This window comes from Dendropsophus ebraccatus, chromosome 15, assembly GCF_027789765.1.
Source record: "Dendropsophus ebraccatus isolate aDenEbr1 chromosome 15, aDenEbr1.pat, whole genome shotgun sequence".
In the NCBI taxonomy this organism is placed as follows: domain Eukaryota; kingdom Metazoa; phylum Chordata; class Amphibia; order Anura; family Hylidae; genus Dendropsophus; species Dendropsophus ebraccatus.
Window position 1 is genome coordinate 11,736,344 of NC_091468.1, and position 22,859 is coordinate 11,759,202.

At 43.6% G+C, this 22,859-nt stretch overlaps 1 protein-coding gene across 2 annotated transcripts in view; it reads left to right on the top strand.

The window, feature by feature from the left end:
- The first annotated feature begins 344 nt into the window (after nucleotides 1-344).
- The window catches only part of LOC138774151 (spermatogenesis-associated protein 7 homolog), a 119,328-nt gene continuing 96,813 nt past the window's right edge, over nucleotides 345-22,859 (top strand). The window contains exons 1-2 of one of the 2 annotated variants that reach the window (XM_069954769.1): nucleotides 345-404; nucleotides 11,746-11,820. In XM_069954769.1, coding sequence (XP_069810870.1) covers nucleotides 386-404; nucleotides 11,746-11,820 — 94 coding nt within the window. In that variant the 5' untranslated portion in view covers nucleotides 345-385. The remainder of the gene's footprint in view (nucleotides 405-11,745; nucleotides 11,821-22,859) is intronic. The other variant, XM_069954771.1, reaches the window with a different exon arrangement.

The following is a 22,859-nucleotide window of genomic DNA, read 5'->3' on the forward strand; positions in this document are numbered from 1 at the left end:
TGAGAATCAAAACTGCAAGATCTCAGGATTATTTTAAAATATAGATTAAAAATAAAAAAATGGAAAATTAGGAAAAAAATGTCACCAAAAATTCTTCACTTTCTCTCTTCCATATGCATCGGAGTAATAGAAATGTGATATTCTCTTCAAACCTACGATCTAATTTCCACTTCTGATAGTAGAAAGTGTTTTCCCCCTCTGTATATTTGCTCTTCATGCTTCCTGAGCGTGCACGGTGTTTACAGAGTCATATCTCAGTTGTTATGGGGATCACCACGCCCGAGCTTTAGAGAAGGGAGACAGCGCTGACATTCTGCTATTCTTCATTGGAATCCATTCACCTGGAGGAAAGAGTTTTCATACATCGTGTCCCTTCTGTTTGCCGATGTCCCTGATACATGGAGGTGAGTAACACGACCGGCGCTTAATGGACGACCATCAGGAAATGGACATTGATTTTCATTTAAGCCACTTTAGATATTTAATGTGTTTAACATCTTTGCTTCATATTGAATAGATTATAGGAAAATATAATTATAAAGCATACAGACATGCGGTTATATCACAGAGCTATTCTGGGAGGCCCCAGTGTCTGTGGCTACAGGTACAGCACTGCTTGCATATACTATATGTCCGTATAAGACACACCCAGGAGGGACCTATTGTATAGTATAGTTCTTGTTTGCTTACCATACATACAATGAGGATCTAGGACAGTGAAGGGAAGGGCAAAGTAACGGAGAGGCTGAAAAAAATAACCTCCCCGGCTCCAGCACTGGAGGCTATGTACCGCCGCTCTGGTATCCCGGGAGGAGTGGTGTAGTCTCACATGTATTCAATCCGGAGAGGTCTATTCAGAAGTGTGGTAGTGGACAGATGCTCATGGGAAACACAGAGACTCTTTTCTTCCAAGCAACACTTATTCTAACTATGCAGTGCTAAAGGCCAACACAGAGGACAAGTCAGGGATAACCCAAATCCACGCTGTTGAAAGTCTCTAAAAGTGCAGGACAGTATCCTAAAGCTAAAGGAACTCATCCAGATAGAGCAAAGTTGCTACAAGCCTATGTACTTTATCTCACAGCGCAGGTGTAACCAGGTAATTCTGGCCACCTTGCACAACTCAGGTAACAAGGACTGGGGCTTGTGTCACCTTGTTAGAACGGGTCACCTGACACTGCAGGGCAATAGGTGGTATCACGACAGAAGTCGAAACATGGGCACAAGTATTCTTCTACTCTCAAGCACTTTCAAGTATTTTACTTCTTCTTCTACTAAAGCTCCGGCAGAGCACAGTACTAAATTGGGTTGGGACTATCACAACCTACTCCTCTCCACTTCTCTAAACTCACTCTACTTCTCAGCACGCAACCAAGTCAGCACTGCTTTTCTACCTCCCAAGTTCTCAGCACAGATTTTGTCCAGTCAAGTCAAAAGTCTATTGTCAGCTGGTGTACTAAAGTGTTCCTTCAGTAAAGAAGAGTTTATTTATTTTAACGGGACTCAGTGGTTATTGCACCTACACAGTAATTACACGGTCCTTGGGTCATCTCCCCTTTCTGTGGGTGGCGGTGCAGACAGTCCGGGTGGGTCATATCTCCACTCTGGACCACCGTGATAAGTGCCCAGGGGACCCCTCACAGAGAGGACTATGCAGCAGTAACTGCATGGTCCAACTGTATGGTACATTTTTCTGTCTATATTATAAAATAATCCTGATATCTTGCAGTTCTCATTCTCACCACTGGGGCTAAAACTAAGCATAGACTTCCTGTTGTGTCTGTAGTGATAAGAGGAGGCTGCTATTAAGTGATCTGTACAGCATTGCAGCATCATGTGACACCAGTAGATAGAGGAGACAATAGCAGCTCCCTGTGGAATGACCTCTTCACAGGTCACAGAGCGCGCTCAGTAATGTTTCACATTTATCTCAAGGGGACGGAGTCTGTCTATTGTCATCTATGTCCATGAGTCTCGCTGTAAAGCATGTCATTAAATGCTGTTAAGAACAGCCCAGGCATTATGGCTGCCACCATGACAATGTACTAAAAAAGTGAAATAAAAAAAAAATTACAGTCAGAAAATAGAAACAGATTAGAATAAAAGAACAAGTTTTAGTATCTGACTCAAATCAGTAAAAGAAAATTTAGGCGACACATTCCCTTTAAGGCACGGAGAAGTATAGTAATACCAACCATCACTAATAGGCCCAGTATTAATTCCTACTGTGTTTCCCATCCCCTGTGCATGTTCCAGTTGTCAGTCTTTAATAATTATCATTGTACATCGCCATTCCCGTCTCGAATCTTATTACTGTCCGTCAATCATGACTTGTTCATTGCAGATAATGACAAATAATACTCCGCGCCGCTTTGCTGAGTGAGAGTTTAATTCTCTTTATTCAGACTGACATAGGCAGCGCTAACATTTGCAATTCTGATGATTTATTAATGAAAGGGAAATCAATGTTCATTGGCGGTAATTAGAGCATTGCTTAATGCACCTCCGTATCCGCGTCTTACATGGTGATGGGAGTAATTCCCCTTATCTAGGACCGCATACGTCTTTCTATGTGATCCGGAATTCGCTGCGCGGTCCTATCGCTTCTCCCCATACCACAAAGAGCGCTCTGATATATAATGGATTTAGTTACACAGCATTTTCCATAGCTAAAGCTTAGAGACGAGCAGCTTTTATGGAATCCAATTAGAAAGGATTCACATGTAATAGAACTTTTGTGCCACGGATAAGGTCAGCGCCAAATTCTCATTTCTTACATGCGGATTTAGATATGAATTGCTGAGGCTAATCCTAGTGCTTGTCACAATCCATATGTTAGACGTTAGGGTCTTAGGTCAGGCATGTCCATAGGGTCAATGGCACACCATTAGCCTAAGTTCACACAACGTAAATTTTCTATTAATTACGTCTGTTGTTGCTGATTTGCAACAACAGCCGTGATTCAGAGAAAATATATGTTGCATTGCAGTCAATGGAATCCAAGCCAGAGTGTAGACATATAGAGGGAGATTTATCAAACATGGTGTAAAGTGAAACTGGCTCAGTCGCCCCTAGCAACCAATCAGACTCCACCTTTCATTCCGCATAGACACTTTGGAAAATGAAAGGTGGAATCGGATTGGTTGCTAGGGGCAACTGGGCCAGTTTCACTTTACACCATGTTTGATCATTCTCCCCCATAGTATAGGCTCCAGCTGGGATCCCTAGCGGCCACACGAAAAACTGACATGTCAATTTTTTGCTGCCGATATTCTTTGAAGCCACACAACACTGACAGCTCAGACAATGGAACGTGCGGCTTCGACTATGGTGAATTAGCATGCGGACGCACACGGGTGCACCTGCATCCCAATTCAACACAAATGAAGTTCATCCGGCTGGTACTGCAGTATCGGCCTGCATGATCTTCACTGACGCCGGCCGTTCTTTGACTGGGCCGGGTCACAGAATGGCCGGTGTCATACATTGTGCAAACCCGGCCTTATAGTGGTAATCTAGTCCAAATCCTGTAGGCAATGGCTTAGGTCAGTATCAGAAGAGGTATTAACTCACCTCTCCCCATGCCTCTTCAGCCCTGGATCACCGCTTCGGAATGTCCGGCACTGCACACGTCCCAATCCGGCTGATCGACTCTCAGCCAGTCACTGATTGGTTGAGCGGCCGGTCCATCCGTTGGGACGGTGCATTTTTGCAGCAGTCTGGAGTGAGAGGATCTCAGGGAGGATGAAGGTTATGATGAATAAGTTAAGATATATCCTTTAACAGGCCAAGTGGTATTACTCTCTCCCTCTTCCTGAGATAAATACTGCCACAGAGGTTACAGAGAGGGACTGCACCTAGGTGTGTGGTGATGATGGTACTTGTAGTTCCCTCTGGGGCTTCTCCACTACTGCTCTCTGAGGTGATAATGGAGAAGCCCTTGATGGTGATTAGGTGCAGAGAAAATCAGACAACAATAATAATATATAACTTGAACAGTTTCTTTGTGCTTACTATCTCTCCATATGGCCGACTGCCAGAGATGTGTCACTGTAGATCCGGCTCGCTATCTTGGTAAGTTCATCAGTAAAATAGGCTCCTTGGCTCAACAACTCCCATAGGTCATAGTTGTAGTTCTGACTCTAGTGAATCTCCTCACAGAAATCTCCTCACAGGCTGTAGTCCCCTCAGTGGATGTTATTCCTGCTACAGCTGCACTCAACTCACCAACTAACTAACTTCCTGTGTTAACTGTCTCTTGAGGGGAGCTCAGTAGAATAGCTCCGCCTTCTTTCTGGACCTTTCTTCTATCTAGTGTAGTACACTAAGGAGGCAGATGGTCTTGCTATGGTAACTCCCTGAGAGTTGTGTGTGTGAATAATAAACATGACCCATCTCTAGCCTCTAGACTCCTCTCTATAATGTAATGTTCATACTGAGCAAATGTGGCGGAATTCCGTGGCAGAGCTCTCCACTGCGGAATCCCACCTGCCTCAGTGTGACGCTGTTTCTCTGTGAATTCCACTACATTTGCTCTGTGTCAACGTACCCTAATACAATAAAGAATAACCAATACATTAATAAACCTATGTCAATGTAATATATAGTCCATTCTTTGCCTAACCTTAGAAATGTGGTGTCCCACCACTGGTGTTGCTATTGGTTACACCCTTCACAAAAGCCTGTACTTAATGTAAGTAAGTGGTGATGTAGTAGTGATAGAGTTTCGCCACTAGATGTCGCTATTGTAAGTATGTGTACTCAGTTGCTGCACGGCTGAAGTATGGAAAGGGTTGTTTATTTGTGTGTGACATGGATCTGTGAACCTATGGGAGTATCTTCTTCTGTCCTATCATCTCTCACCTTACTTCTTCTTATGCACTCTTCACCCACTCACAGCACATTTTAGATATGCTGGAGATAGGAAGTCACATGGGTAGAGGAAGTGTAAAGGTCTTTTATGTGAGACACTGCAGAGCCAGGATAACAGTTTCTCTTCAGACAACCTTGCTAACAGTGGCGTAGCTACCGCGGTCGCAGCGGTACTGCCCCCTTCCCACTCCCTCTTGTGATCGCAAGCAATGTCTTGCATGCGATCACAAGAGGCAGGCTGGGACGGGCCCCGGCTGACTTGCTGCTCCCCAGCTCTGTCCAGTACCGTCTCCGGCTGCAAACACAACAGGGAACTGTGTGTGCGCAGGGGAACTACTTCCGGGGCCGGGAGCATCGCGTCGCCATAAACCAGGTCCCGGGAAGCACCGCCCCCTGCCGCCGGAAGCCCCACCCCCCGCCGCGGGAAGCCCCGCCAGTGCGCGACTAGAGGACTACAGAAAACATATAGGTGAGTATAGATTTTTTTGTTTTAAAGGGCATGATGATGAGGGGTGTAGTGGTATGATGATGAAGGAACAAGAGGATGATGGGGGTGTAGTGGTATGATAATGGAACAAGAGGATGATGAGGGGTGTTGTGGTATGATGATGAAGGAACAAGAGGATGATGAGGGGTGTAGTGGTATGATGATGAAGGAACAAGAGGATGATGAGGGGAGTTCTGGTATGATGATGAAGGAACAAGAGGATGATGAGGGGTGTAGTGGTATGATGATGAAGGAACAAGAGGATGATTGGGGGGTGTAGTGGTATGATGGTGATGATGGAACAAGAGGATGATGGGGTGTAGTAGTATGATGATGATGATGGAACAAGAGGATGATGAGGGGTGTAGTGGTATGGTGATGAGGGGTGTAGTGGTATGATGATGATGGAACAAAAGGATGATGAGGGGAGTAGTGGTATGATGATGGAACAAGAGGATGATGGGGATGTAGTGGTATGATGATAAAGTAACAAGAGGATGATGGGGGTGTAGTGGTATGATGATGGAACAAGAGGATGATGGGGGGTGTAGTGGTATGATGATGGAACAAGAGGATGATGGGGGGTGTAGTGGTATGATGATGGAACAAGAGGATAATGAGGGGTGTAGTGGTATGATGATGAAGGAACAAGAGGATGATGGGGGTGTAGTGGTATGATGATGAAGGAACAAGAGGATATGGGGATGTAGTGGTATGATGATGAAGGAACAAGAGGATGATGGGGATGTAGTGGTATGATGATGAAGGAACAAGAGGATGATGAGGGGTGTAGTGGTATGATGATGGAACAAGAGGATGATGGGGGTGTAGTGGTATGACGATGATGGAACAAAAGGGTGATGGGGTGTAGTGGTATGATGATGGAACAAGAGGATGATGGGGGTGTAGTGGTATGATGATGAAGGAACAAGAGGATGATGAAGGGTGTAGTGGTATGATGCTGAAGGAACAAGAGGATGATGGGGGTGTAGTGGTATGATGATGGAACAAGAGGATGATTGGGGGTGTAGTGGTATGATGATGAAGGAACAAGAGGATGATGGGGGTGTAGTGGTATGGTGATGCAACAAGAGGATGATAGGGTGTGTAGTGGTATGATGATGATGGAACAAGAGGATGATGAGGGGTGTAGTGGTATGATGATGAAGGAACAAGAGGATGATGAGGGGTGTAGTGGTATGATGGTGAAGGAACAAGAGGATGATGAGGGGTGTAGTGGTATGATGCTGAAGGAACAAGAGGATGATGGGGGTGTAGTGGTATTATGATGATGATGATGATGATGATGATGATGGAACAAGAGGATGATGAGGGGTGTAGTGGTATGATGATAAAGGAACAAGAGGATGATGGGGGTGTAGTGGTATGATAAAGGAACAAGGGGATGATAGGGGGTGTAGTGGTATGATGCTGAAGGAACAAGAGGATGATGGGGGGTGTAGTGGTATGATGATGAAGGAACAAGAGGATGATGAGAGGTGTAGTGGTATGATGATGGAACAAGAGGATGATGGGGGGTGTAGTGGTATGATGATGGAACAAGAGGATGATGGGGGTGTAGTGGTATTATGATGGAACAAGAGGATGATGGGGGGTGTAGTGGTATGATGATGGAACAAGAGGATGATGGGGGTGTAGTGGTATGATGATGGAACAAGAGGATAATGGGGGTGTAGTGGTATGGTGATGAAGGAACAAAAGGATGATGGGGGGGCATCTATATGGGGGATAACATGGGGGGCATCTATAAGAGGGACAACACAGGGGGGGCCATCTATAAGGGTTAAACATTGGGGGGCCATCTATAAGGTGGACTACACGGGGGTGTATACAATAGGGCATGCACAGAGGGGGGCATGTACTATAAGGGGGGTCACATAGTGTCAGGGCTACCTAATAAATGAGGGTGTAAAGGGGCCAATACAGATGTGCAGTTAGTATAGAGATGAGGATGGTGTCAGAGTGAGGAGTCTAATATGTTTGTGTATTCTGTGGATTTGTGGCTCGGAGAACTCTGATCAGAGAAGAAGTCCCCTGTGAGTCACTTGATATAACTGCACTGTAATGTATATGGTGTATAGAGCCTGTGTACAGTGCGTCCACCTCTATATGACTGTATGAAGTTATATTGGTCTATGTACAGTGGATTTTATTCAGTAGCAGCGGTGGTGTTAGTCAGTATGTGGTGGTGTTAGTCAGTATGTGGTGGTATTAGTCAGTAGCAGCGGGGTGTTAGTATGTGGTGGTGTTAGTCAGTATGTGGTGGAATTATTTGTTACTTGTTATCCGGTACTGTGTATTACTGTGGTAATATGAATGGTGATAATATTTCCTATATACTGGTATTATTCGTAATATTGGTCTTGAGATATATATCTACCAATAGCATCGAGAAAGGGGGGGCCCAAGTTGACCTCTTGCACCAGGGCCCAAGAGACATTAGCTACGCCCCTGCTTGCTAAGCACTATGCAGTGTTAAATGCCTCACAGGAGAGGACATGTCAGAGATTATCTTAACCCACGCTGAGGACTAGGAGAGACACAGTGCAGGGCGGTATCCACAAAAAAGGCAAAAAGCTAGGAACTGATCCGGATAGAGCAAAGTCGCTAGAAGCCTATGAACTCGCAGCGCGGTTGTCAGCAGGAAATCCTTAGCATTCCGCTCATCCAAGGTAACAGGGTCTGGGGCTTGTGTCACCGTCTAGGACAGGTCACCCAACACTCCAAAATCAAAGCAGGTGTGCCACCATACCTGTGTGCCCAACCGGCACTGGCATCACAACTCAACACACTAGGGCCAACCACCACAGGAGTGGCGTCACACTCTACCATCTGGCATGTGACCGGCCGTACCTTCGTCATAGCACCGCGGGGGCTCACCACAGGAAAAACACAGTTTCTGTATGCTACTTTTTCCCCATGATCATAACTCGGAGGAAAATGCCTTCTTGCTGAGACCCTGGAGCTGGTCCCACTGCTCAACGCTATACTATTTTCTATCGTAAATATGAGGGACCCCAAAGTTGCCTTCCTGTTCAGTCAATAAAGAGTTAATCGTACTTGTAGTTCTTCTCCAAACTGGTGTAGACTGGCCACCCTTTCCCCCCCCTGATTCTTGTAGTTCCATAAATACTTTACAATTCCCAACTGTGGGGTGTAGGAAGAAAGCTGTAGCCGCTTCAGCTACCTTGATAGCCAGGCCCAGTCTGAAGCCCTTACACACCTTGGAATGAAGAAAGGCACTTGCTCAAAGTGGAGTAAGTGTTCTAGACTGGCTCTACTGCTCTGAACTAGACTCCACTTGCCACTCCACTTCTTTTCTTCTCTCTGCACACCAATTTGTGGCCGCCTCCTTCCTCCCCCACCCCACCCTGCCCTACATGATTGATGAACAGTACCAAGACCAAGAAAGGCCAACAAGGAGAGGTGGAGGAGACAGTAGGTGTGCATGCTGCAGCTCAGCCCAGACTCTGCCACTCTTGAGCTTATAATAAAAACTTAACTACATAACTTTCCAAGTATGATTTTATTCATCACCCTATTAGTAATCTGCCCATTTCTGCAGCTCCTAGCAGGATAAGGAGCTGGTAAATTCCCTTTAACTAGTTGGCTCGATGCCAGGAGACCACATCATTTAGATGCACATAAATGGAAATTTAGTTTATTAATTTTTTACTCATGTGATCTGACCCCAATCGTAAGTGAGATAAATACCTTCACATTTCCGCACGTCCTATTGTTTTCCGCTGCCGCCATGTCCTCCGCTGTATAAATATTAAGATTTAAATGTATGACTACGAAAAAAAAGGAGGCAGCCATAAATAGCTGCTGTCAGCGCGGAGCGTGTTCTCCATGCATTATAAATAAGCCTCCGCTCGGTGGCCGCTGCTTGTTAAGCTGCCGTCAGGGGACAATGCTGAGGAGGCGCGCACACCTTGTCAGCCTGTGCTGACCTACTTCACCGCGCTCAACGTGCTTTCTGGTCTCCAGGATGGAGGAATTTGCAGATCACAGATTCTGACCCTCTAAGTGACTTATTTAAAGGGTCACTCCATCCAAAGTCATACTGGTTTGTTAATAATGAGTATGACCGAGGTATAAGGAGTAAAATGCGGCATGGAAGCATTGGAGGCACACTATTATATAACAGAAGGCTCAATGGTCACTGGGCAATGTAGTTTACAGATTACATTGTTATTATAATGTTCCTACAACATTTTTTTAAGGTGAAATAACGGCCGTCATTATAGAAAAAAAACTGCTGTTTTATTGTCTAAAAAAATGTTAATGGACCATAGTTCTGGGGTGGAAATTGAAGGGGAGCGATCAGTAGGTTAGACAAATCTAAGGAAAATCTCAGTAGATGAGGAGAAGGAAGGTATGTCTCTCACCTTCATCCTCTGCTCCGTTTCCGTGCACTTAGTCATCTGATAAGACTGTTAGGAGCCCTGCCCCGCCCATATAGCACCGATTCAGCCGGCCCCTTCTAATGATAATGAATGGAATGGGCCAGCCTGGGGCAGGTTGGATAGTCGCTATGGGGGCAGGCAGTGTTCCTAGCGGTCTTACCAGACCAAGGAGTAAACGACTAACTGCACCGGAACGGCGCAGAGGAGGAAGGTAAGAGACATATCTTCTTCCTTGCAGAGGTGTTTAATTCTCCTACAGCACCACCGCAGGAGTGATTAGGTACTACATGATCAGAGAGCTGTCTGTGTAATGCTTAGAAATGACAAATCCGCCAGTGAAGCTGCGCATTGTAGATCCTGAATTATGGACTCCCCCCCCCAATTCCCTTTTGGAATTTTCTATTGTGTGCAAGGTCACATATTTCATAGAGGCCATGTATTCCTCATTGTTCTTGGTGACAATGTAAATTTGTATTCCTCCTATAAGGCCCCTGGAGCTGAAGATTTGCTATTAGATCAATCTGGATGTGTTTCCATTAGTGTTGAGCGAGCATGCTCTATCCAGCTATACTATACTCGACAAAGCACCTCAAGTTACTGCAAGACACATTAGAATTCTGGCAGTATGCCATCAATTGACTGCATACCTTGAGAGTTCTATGTGTCTTGCAGTAACCTATTGCATTTTTTTTCATTATAATTTTTGTATATTTGGTTTACACATTCCTTGAAGGTGATCCAGCCATCCACTATTGTATTGTCCCCCAAAAGTTATACAAATCACCAATATACACTTAGTACGGGAAATGCAGATAAAGCGCTTTTTTCCCTGCACTTACTACTGCACGGCCACTTATACCAATATATAATCCGTTACCTAGTCATCGATGGAAATTAGTGTTGAGAGACCTTCAGTGCTCATTACTCGTATCAAGCATTTTTCAATGCTCCAATTCTCAAACGAACTGCATTGAGGTCAATGGGAGACTCGAACATTTAAAGGAAAAGTCCAGTGAAAATTTTTATTTAAGTATTGTATTGCCCCCCAAAAGTTATACAAATCCCCAATATACACTTATTACAGGAAATGCACATAAAGTGCTTTTTTCCCTGCACTTACTACTGCATCAAGGCTTCACTTCCTGGGTAACATGGTGAAGACACTTCCTGGATAACATGGTGATGTCATTTCCTGGATAACATGGTGATGTCACTTCCTGGATAAAATGGTGATGTCACTTCCTGGATAACATGGTGATGTCACTTCCTGGATAACATGGTGATGTCACAACCCGACTCCCAGAGCTGTACGGGCTGTGACTGCTGGAGAGGATGATGGCAGAGGGATGCTCAGTGTCCTTCCAGTGCCCTGTGTCTCTCAGTGTCCCTCTGCCATCATCCTCTCCATTCAGCCACAGCCCGCACAGCTCTGGGAGTTGGTTCGTGACATCACCATGTTATCCAGGAAGTGACATCACCATGTTATCCAGGAAGTGACATCATCATGTTATCCAGGAATTGACATCACCATGTTATTCAGGAAGTGACATCACCATGTTATTCAGGAAGTGACATCACCATGTTATCCAGGAAGTGACATCACCATGTTACCCAGGAAGTGAAGCCTTAGTAGTAAGTGCAGTAGTAAGTGCAGGGAAAAAAGCACTTTATAAGCATTTCCCGTAATAATTGTATATTGGGGATTTGTATAACTTTTGGGGGGCAATACAATACTTAAATACAAATTTTCACTGGACTATTCCTTTAAATGTTTGAGTCTCCCATTGACCTCAATGCAGTTTGTTCGAGAATTGGAGCATTGAAAAATGCTTGATACGAGTAATGAGCACTGAAGGTCTCTCAACACCAACTTCCATCGATGACTAGGTAACGGATAATATATTGGTATAAGTGGCCGTCTGCTTATATATGTGTGTTTGCTTGTTTCATTGCCAGAAACACCTCCACTAATGATCCCCAAGTACTCACTGACGGGACCGTACAAAGGACGCATGAGCATGAAAAGCAGCCGTGAGTATTTCTAATCAAAAGTAGATGCTAATTAAAGGGGAACTATCAGCAGGTTAGACGACTCTTCCAGAGCAGCAGCAAAACCCCATAGAAAACCTCTCCTGCTCTGGACAGTTCCTGACATGGACAGAGGTGGCAGCAGAGAGCACTGTGTCAGACTGGAGAGAATACACCACTTCCTGCAGGACATACAGCAGCTGATAAGTACTAGAAGACTGGAGATTTTTTAATAGATGTAAATTACTAATTTGTGTAACTTTCTGCAATTAGTTGATTTGAAAGATTTTTTTTTGCTAGAGTATCCCTTTAAAACATGTAAAATTATATTGGTGTCACAGTACGGTGCTTCAACAGGTCAGAGTAGACTGGGGAGCCATCTTTACCAGATGAGAATACCACTTTAAACCTTAATAAGAAAAAAAATTCCGTTTAATCCTCCATAAGCTGGCTGCTCCTTGTAGTGAGCATCTGTGTCCCCTGACGATTCGTTGCCATAATTAGGAAACTTATTTGCATCATCTTATAAATTGCTGGAAAATGATTCCTGACAGGTGACACAGACATCCTAGATCTGTCATAATGGAATAGCATATGGTGCGGCATATAAATAATCGGAGAACACAAACAGCTCAACCCAGTATAAAACAGGAATAAACAGCGATAGGTTACTGCAGCCGCGGATTACAGGCTGTATCAATGACTCAAAAGTATCAGCGACCCCTGTGCCGGCCTCAGTTGTGGTCGATAGACCTGCGGACAGGCCAGGCCTTGTGATCGGGATGGAGGAGCGTGCCCGCGTTACGTTCAGCCTAAATTGGCCCTAGGAGAATAATTGGTCAGAGCTTTGCTTGTATTTTCTAAGGAAATATTTGAAAAGTTTACTTGCATTTTTTTTTCTTTTTGTCCTTGTTCTCTATAAATTGCCGTCTAATAAAAGTCTCATTTTTTCATTACATTGGGTATTTTACTACACATATGAAAGGTGTCCTTGCATTTGAAGGGCTCTATGCAAATACACATACAAATAAGAGGAAAGTTTCAATTATTTCAGGCTTGGGGGGATACAAGGCTACAAAAGTTCTCCTAGTTACGGACCATCTATTATAAGGGTGTTCCTGTCATTTGAAAGTTTTGATATAGTGCTGGGGCATGCTCCCCAGGGGTCCTCCTGTGGTGTCTTCAGATCCCCTGCTGAACGCTCTGCCTATTATTTCCTAATCTTGCCGGTGACAGTCTGCTCAGCCAATCACTGTCCATGCTGCTATCCTGCATCAGTCAGTGATTGGCTGAACAGACTGTTACTGCTGAGATGAGTCCATCTCGGATATAGCAGCTGGAGCGTTCTCATCTTGTATCCAGGCTACAGCTGCCCAACCCTATATCATCTTGTATCCAGGTTAGAGGTGCCCAACCATATCTCATCTTGTATCCAGGCTACAGCTGCCCAATCATATCTCATCTTGTATCCAGGTTAGAGGTGCCCAACTGTATCTCATCTTGTATCCAGGTTAGAGGTGCCCAACTGTATCTCATCTTGTATCCAGGCTACAGCTGCCCAACCATATCTCATCTTGTATCCAGGTTCGAGGTGCCCAACTGTATCTCATCTTGTATCCAGGCTACAGCTGCCCAATCATATCTCATCTTGTATCCAGGCTAGAGGAACCCAACTATATCTCATCTTGTATCCAGGCTAGAGATGCCCAACTATATCTCATCTTGTATCCAGGCTAGAGATGCCCAACTATATCTCATCTTGTATCCAGGCTAGAGGAACCCAACTATATCTCATCTTGTATCCAGGCTAGAGGAACCCAACTGTATCTCATCTTGTATCCAGGCTAGAGATGCCCAACCATATCTCATCTTGTATCCAGGTTAGAGGTGCCCAACTGTATCTCATCTTGTATCCAGGTTAGAGGTGCCCAACTGTATCTCATCTTGTATCCAGGTTAGAGGTGCCCAACCATATCTCATCTTGTATCCAGGTTAGAGATGCCCAACTGTATCTCATCTTGTATCCAGGCTAGAGATGCCCAACCATATCTCATCTTATATCAATGTGCCCAACCATATCTTGTCATGGATCCCGGCTAGAGTCGCCCACCGGGATAATAGAGTCTCTGCACAATTGTACAGATTTCTCCAATTAACTTCTCCCCTAATTTTTTTGACTTAGGGTCCTTTTACACATATAGATAATTCGCTTAAGCACTCGTTTAGTGAACAACAAGTGATGACATTTTTATTTTCATTACACCACACAGGTATCATTGTTACATTACACATATATTATGACATCACACATGTATCATAATGACATCACCCATAGAAAGCTCTGTTCCATTTTGTTTTCCATTATTTGTGTTACGTACATGTGATTGGCTTCACGGTATGAACGTTCCGTGTCAGTAGGGTTGTACCGGTCTACGAGAATAGAAGAGGGTCCTCTAATGGAGTAAGGCTCTGATAATAGGTCTCTGGGGTCCAGCAGAAGACTGGACTCCATTTGACGATGAGTTTGGAGCCAATCTCTTGTCCCTTGAGTTTATTTCTCATAGGTTGATTCTCATGTATCCTATTACAGAACCTATACTAGTCATGGATAACACGGCAGCAATGTGATGTGCTGACCTCTATACCTTGACCTCCATGAATTTCCTATCAGTGAATTTCCAATATACAGCATCGTTATTATGGTCGTACTTGTCTTTCATGAATCTGAGCTCCAAGGAGGAGAGGTGAGCCATGACTAAGGGTCATGAAGACCTGAAACGCGTTGGCCATTGTTGGACTTTTAGATGACGTATGTTGTTGTGGCATTTTTTTTAATTTTATTTTATTTTTTTACTAGATTTGCTCTACCACCTACAATACCGATTGGTGCAAATAATATTGGAAATCGACACCATCTCGTAGAGACTGCATGGCTGTATTAGAGGGGGTGTCCACATTCAATCAGCCCTGTAGTGTATGTATAGGCAGAATGCGAGGGATTGTACTGTGACGCTGCAGCCTCTCTCTACACAGGAAACAAAGTACATTTCCTATAAGCCGGTTGGATTGTAGAGGCGGCTGTGTTGTTTCCCATTTACCGGGTCATTTCCTGCCTATTAAGCCATGATAACACGAGAATGACACATATTAACTGACAGACGAATGCTGGTGAATGCGCTGAGTTATTACAACCCGTGGGAAGGGCTTACACAGAAATGTGCGGCCTAATCTCAGGGAACATAGATGTGAAATGCAGCCGGGGGGCAAGTGTGATATGACATGGCGGCACATGGGGCACAACCGCAGCCCAGGGACCAGATGGGGCTACAGCACAATCATCAGAGGCTTCATTTACTGCCATCTGTATGACTTTATTTCTATCGGCTCCAGCTGATATTACCTTCAGAGGAGAGGACCTTATAGTAAGAAGAGGAGACGGTTATATTAGTACTGACAGACAGGTGTAAAAGAAGGAGCGGGAAACACAGGTTCATAATAAATAAATAGGTCACTTCATCCACACAAACGCAATTTATCTAATCTTGATGACCAATCCCTACCTGAGGCCCAACAGGTCCTAGAATGCGGTAAAAATCACAAGTCAGGTACTTATCAACTGCTGTATGTCCTGCAGAAAGTGCTGCCACCTCTGTCCATGTCAGGAAGTGACCATAGCAGCAGCAAATCCCCATAGAAAACGTCTCCTGCTCTAGACAGTTCCTGACATGGACAGGGGTGGCAGCAGAGAGCACTCTGTCAGACTGGAAAGAATACACTTCTTTCTACAGGACATACAGCAGCTGATAAGTACTGGAAGACTCAAGCTTTTTAAATAGAAGAAAATTACAAATCTGTACAAGTGTCTAGCACCAGTTGATTGGAAAACATTTTTCACCACAGTATACCTTTAAGCTATCTATCTATCTATCTCCTATCTATATATCTCCTATCAATCTATCTGTCTGTCTGTCTATCTGTCATTCTATCTATCATCTATCTATTTATTTATTTATTTATTTATTATCTATCTATTTATAATCTGAATATCTAGATGTCTTGTCTTGTACATGTCTTGGATGACAATCAGGTACACTAATGGAAGACAATCAGGTACACTAACGGATGACAATCAGGTACACTAACGGATGACAATCAGGTACACTAACAGATGACAATCAGGTACACTAATGGAAGACAATCAGGTACACTAACGGATGACAATCAGGTACACTAACGAATGACAATCAGGTACTCTAACAGATGACAATCAGGTACACTAACAGATGACAATCAGGTACATTAAATTAAGGCAATCAGGTCCACTAACAAATGGCAATTAGGTGCACTATCTACCTATTATCTATCTATCTCCTATCTATTTATCTATCTATCTGTCATCTATCTATTATCTATCTATCTCCTATCTATCTATCTATCTCCTATCTATCTATCTATCTATCTATCTCCTATCTATCTATCTATTATCTATCTAGCTATATCTATCTATATTCTAAATATATAGTTACAGAAATGTACATGTCATGGTGCACACGGCCACATGTATATGATAAAATGATAAATATTTGATGCTCTTACCTCAGACCTGTCCTGTCCATCTTTTCCTGTGAGGAAGTGTCCTCGGAGCAGTCATTCTCCAGGTAGTGCTGGTATTGTTGTCACACCTCACTTTTATTAGTTCAGGCGTTAGCGGGCCTCGTTTCTTACGCTGAAAAAACAAGTTTCTTCTTTACAGCACTTCCTTTTAGATTTTGTCTAACAAAACACTATTGTTAATTTTGGCCGTTCTACCGCTGGAGTAGGATTGGTAAAGGGACCTCAGTAAACTTCTGTATGTGTTGCTGTAATGATAAAATAAAATCACAAGGTTCCAGCCTTTAAACTGTATATGTTGCTTTCTAGTTTAAAAATTGCACAGCTGGAAAATTACCGTATTATTCGCTTTAGACACACCTGAGAAGTAGACTTCCCTAAGTTTTGTAGGAGGAAAAGAGGGGAAAAGATATTGTGAACCAAAAAGTGGTATTGGTATTATTTGGTAAAGGTTCTTTAACTTTTTAGAATGTTATAGGGCTTAGAAGTTTAAAAGGAAATTCTTCAAATTTTATGTATAGAAACAATGGCGACAATCAGGTACACTAACAGATGAAAATAAGGTACAATAACTGTCAGGATCCAGAGAGAAAACAACATAACCAGACAGTAGGCCCTGTATCTGAATCCACCCACTGGCCCTGCCTACTTGCCTCAATCGACCCTAGGCGGTCGCGGACAACCACAAAGACGTTCCCTACACTGACGTATGTGGAACACAAAACGAGACAGACAAACAAAAAACAATTAGAGTAGTGAACAAAGCCAGGTCAAACCACACGGGCAACGCAGTACAGAATCAGCAGGCAAACGGATAGTCACAGGTCAGGCGGGGGGTCAGAATCACGAGTCGAGCAGTCAGAGGGAATAAGGACAGGGTTCGCAGGAAAAGACACGGAGGAGCTGGGACCAGGGGGTTAACCTAATAGCCAGCGATTTTAAGCTGGCTCTGACTTTACTTTATACTGGAGCAGGAGCCTGGACCAGAAGCTTATTGGTCCGGCCTCCTGACTCCAGCTGGAAAACAGCTGCGGCACTGCAGGCTGAGTGGCAGAGCGATCTGTCACTCAGCCTGAGTCACCGTTCAGCTGTGTGCCGGTCCGGCCGGCTGACAGTCACATGAGACTGCTGCGTCCCTGGTTGCTAGGGGCGCAGTCGGGTCTCCGTGACGTCACTTGGCTCTTGCGGGCGGAGCGACGGCGCACTCCCAAGCCAGCCGTCGGAGCCGAGCTAGAACCAAACGCTGCTGGACCCAGGAGAGATAAGTTCCTGACAATAACAAATAACAATCAGGTACACTAAAATATGACAATCAGGTACATTAACCGATGACAATCAGGTACACTAACAGATGACAATCAGGTACATTAACGGATGACAATCAGGTACACTAATGAATGACAATCAGGTACATTAACAGATGACAATCAGGTACATTAACGGATGACAATCAGGTACACTAATGAATGACAATCAGGTACATTAATGCAAGGTAATCAGGTACACTAACGGATGACAATCTGGTGCACTAAAATATGACAATCAGGTACATTAACCGATGACAATCAGGTACACTAACGGATGACAATCGGGTGCACTAACAGATGACAATCAGGTATATTAACAGAAGGCAATCAGGTACACTAACAGATGACAATCAGGGACACAGACGGATGACAATCAGGTAACCTAACGGATGACAATTAGGCACACTAAGGGTCATTTTACACACACAGATATCTGAAGCCAAAGCCAGGAACAGACTATAAACAGGAAACAGGTCATAAAGGAAAGACTGATATTTTCACTCTTTTTAAATCCATTCTGGCCTTTGGCTTCAATAATCTGTCAGATTAATTGGTCAGATATCTGTGTGTGTAAAAGGACCCTAACAGATGGCAATCAGGTACACTAACAGATGACAATTAAGCACACTAATGTATCACAATCAGGTACACTAACGGATGACAATCAGGTGCACTAACAGATGGCAATCAGGTACACTTATAAATGGCAATCAGGTGCTCTATTAAATATCAATCAGGTACACTAATTGATGACAATCAGGTACGCTAATGGATAGAAATAAGATACGCTTTTTATGAAATCCCTTTTGTAAATAGTGTTGGGGTTTGTTGTCCGAAACCCTCTCCATGTTATAGCTAAAAGGTTGTGCTCAACTCTCCACAGTCTGTAACTGCTTGAGCAGGCCTGCAGTTCCTATCAAAGCAGCAGAGAAGTCTATGTCACCCCTTACTGTAAAGTAAAAACAAAAAGTATACATTTTCTTAAAGAAATTTGTATACCCTAATGCAGAATTCAATGGTCCAGGCGATTTTAAGAATTTTTGTAATTGGGTTTATTAGGCAAATATTCCATTATCTGCATTCAAAAAGCCTTTCTCCAGGTCCCCCCCCTTCTCTCATTCACTGCTCATTACCCCGCACCCCGCTTTGAAGCGCCGCGGTCCCGGGTGCCGCGTGTAGTCCGGACCGCCGCTATTAGCGGGCACGGTCTGATCGCCGTGCCCGCTAATTAGCTAACCGGAGGCAGCTGTCAAAGTTGACAGCTGCCTCCGATTACCGGAGGCAACCTTTCCCTGGGGTCTAGTGGGGGAGATCGCTCCTCCGGGAGATCTCCGATACTGAAGCTGGCCGGGGACTCGTCCAAGATGGCGCCGTCCCCGGCTCGGCACTCATTTACTTCCGGCTGCAGCAGCCGGAAGTAAACGAGTGCCTATCTCATTGATCTCTGCAGCATATCTATGCTGCAGAGATCTCAATGAGAGATCCAAGTGAATATACTAGAAGTCCCCCAGGGGGGCTTCTAGTATATGTGTAAAAAAAAAAAAAAAAAAGTGTTGTTTATGGTAAAAAGCCCCCTCCCCTAATAAAAGTCAGAATCACCCCCCTTTTCCCAGGTTTTAAATAAAAGTAAACAAATAAATAAATAAACATGTTTGGTATCGCCGCGTGCGTAATCGCCCGAACTATTAATCACATTCCTGATCTCGCACGGTAAACGGCGTCAGCGCAAAAAAATCCCAAAGTGCAAAATTGCGCATTTTTGGTCGCATCAAATCCAGAAAAAATGTAATAAAAAGCGATCAAAAAGTCGTATATGCGCAATCAAGGTACCGATAGAAAGAACACATCATGGTGCAAAAAATGACACCTGACACAGCCCCATAGACCAAAGGATAAAAGCGCTATAAGCCTGGGAACGGAGCGATTTTAAGTGACGTATATTTGTTAACAATGGTTTGAATTTTTTATAGGCCATCAGATACAATATAAGTTATACATGTTATATATCATAGTAATCGTAACGACTTGTGGAACATGCATAACAAGTCAGTTTTACCCCAGGGCGAATGGCGTAAAAACACAGTTCCCCCAAATAAAAGAAATGCGTTTTTTTTTTCAATTTCACCACACTTAGAATTTTTTTCTGGTTTCGTAGTGTACCAAATGCAAAAATTCAGCCTGTAATTGCAAAGTACAATTAGTGACGCAAAAAATAAGGGATCATGTGGGTCTCTAGGTGGAAAAATGCAAGTGCTATGGCCTTTTAAACCCAAGGAGGAAAAACCGAAAACGCAAAAACGAAAATGGGCCCCGTCCTTAAGGGGTTAAAGAAATGTAAAATATTTTTTTATATATTTTATAATTTACTTATTTATTTTTCTTTCCAGCAGAATACCCTTTACGTGTTACACAGTTTTGCACTTAATATTTTACCTTCTTACACCAAAGGTTTTTTTTTTTCTGCCAGTGTTTGTTTTTATGTATTACCATGTTAGTGGAGGGAACACACCGGGCTGTAGTTGGCTCCTTTCCAGATGGCAGATTACTATTAAGTCAAATGTCCACTGTTGTTGCCTGGTGACTTGATAGAAGATCATATATATATATACTTGTCTCAGCTTGCTGAGCCTGACTAAATGATCTCCTTATTCCTAGATAACAGACGACAAACAAGTACATTATGCATCCTATTGCTATTATTTGTATGTTATGCATCGATAGGATTATTGTTCTGGTCCTCGGCTTTATTTATAGAGCTCTTATTTGTCAAAATTCAGGTTTTTAAAAAAAAAAATCTGTATCATTAAATGACTTCTCGGGCAGGATATTAAGAGGCTGAAGAGAACAGCGAGTTCAGCAGGATGGTGAGAAATAGCTTTTACCACCAGCACAAAACTCTCTGGAGGAGCATCCATTAATTTCATTACCTTCAATAACGGGTTCTTGTCCTCCATCAGGAGAAATTCAGCAAAAAATGTTAGGAGTACATGGAAAGTAAGATGTTATTGCTGCACTTCACAGCAGCCCGGCTCTCTGAGCTTCACAGATAAACTTGTAATGTTTCCGTGTAACAAAACAACATCTCGACAGAACCTTTGTTGGTTCTGGCACGAAGCCATTAACTTTAGTATTTGCTGGTGAGTAATGCTGATCCGCCATGCAGAGGAGAATCTAAATATTACCTGTTGTCTCTATGTTGGTTATGATTAGCATTGAGTGATATGCTCGGTCAAGCATAGTGATCGATCAAGGATCGGGGTGCTCCATGCTCGACTAAGCACCTTGTGGTGGCCACACATCTTCAATAACTGACGGCATACCGCCGGAGTTCCAATGTGTCTTGCAGAAACCTTTAAAAAATTTTCATTAAAATTTTTATACATTACCTTAAAACACCCCGTCAAGAAATGAAATATGCAAAAATTAGAATGAAAAAATATAATAGGTTAAGCAGGCACCCTCCGCTCTGCAGTGCCACCATAGACAGTGAAACAGCAGGAAGCAGATAGCTCTGTACATTGTGTAATGGCTGTTCTGTGTTATTGCAGATGAATTTCCATTGAAGGGAATGAGAGCTGAGCTGCAGTAACCCAGCATGGCCACTATACAAAGTAGGGAGCTGTCTGCTTTCTCTTTGGGGCTATGTTCACACTGCGTATGAATCCGTCCGTAGATCGTACGCCGCCGTACATGTGCGGCTGAAACTACGGGCGTGGGAAAAATCGACATGCGGCCGGATGCGTACGAACTGCGAACATACGCCCGTAGTAGAGTAATGCTTCCCTAGCTTGTTTCGAAGCGATCTGAGGCAGGTCATTTACTTGGAAATCTTCGCCCAGCCCCGTAATCCACACAGAACCTTTTGGATCAAAAAATCAAGTTCAATTTGGCTGAAATAAGTACTCCGTACGGGACCGCATGGAAATCCACGGCCGTGAGTTTCAACATTTCCGTCCTCAAACAATGGTCTTGTTCATTTTTCACGGCGCCGTATACGATCCGGCCGTAAGCTCATATGTAGTGTGAACTGTGCGGGCGTATATCGTATACTTTCAAGCAAACGCATCAACCTCAAAACTATGTGCGTATATTCGCGGTTCGCACTACAGACGGATTCATACGCAGTGTGAACATAGCCTTACTGTGTATGGTAGCACTATGGATCTGGCAGAACAGCTGATCTATGAGGAATGCATTGGGGAGAGTTTTTTAGGATGGAAAAAACGGATAAAAAAAAACGGATGCATTAGTGTGCATCTGTTTTGATCCGTTTTTCAATTGACTTCCATTGTAAAAAAAAACAGATCAAAACGGATCCGGTTTTTTTTAACGGACACAAAAGTAGTGTCAGCTGCGTTTTTTGTGTCCGTCAAAAAAGAACAGATCCTTTTTTATCCGTTTTTTTTTTACAATGGAAGTCAATGGAGAAATGGTTTAAAACAGATGCACACGAATGCATCGGTTTTTTCATCTGTTTTTTGTAAAAAAACGGATGAAAAAAACGCAGTGTGAACCTAGCCTAAGGGAGGACGGGATGCAGTGATGCTGAGCTGAATCAGCTCCCAGTGAGATCAGAGACGCCTGCAGGGACAATCCACAAGCCCTGGAGCTGTCTGTGACATGAGTGGATGACATAGCACCTGAATGGGAATACTTACCAACTGAAGCACATTCCCCCAGATCCCGGCCACCCTGTGACATCACTGCCCATGGTGCAGCTCACAGAAGGGAGAGTGGTGGTCGGTAACCTCGGCAATGAGCTATCAACTATAAGTAGTAGTATTAGTGGTAAGTAGAGGGCACATGGGCCCTATTACACGAAAAGAGTATTGTGTAAAAAATCGTTATAGCGTTCGAATTTAAGCAATAATCTTTTCGCGTGTAAGCAGGCAATGAGCAAACGATTAACACAAATTTGTTCGCATGTCGTTGATTGCATTTTTTGGGCAGACCATAAAATCATTGTTTTATCGTTCACAGATCTCTCAGTATATGTACACATCGTTTGCTCGTAATTTTGATCATTCCTAAAGTAGAGGTACCAAGGATGGTGATTACGATCTTAACTAAGGACTGTCGTTCCGTGTATTATGGTGAATGATTTCAGGTCGTTCACAAAAGCGC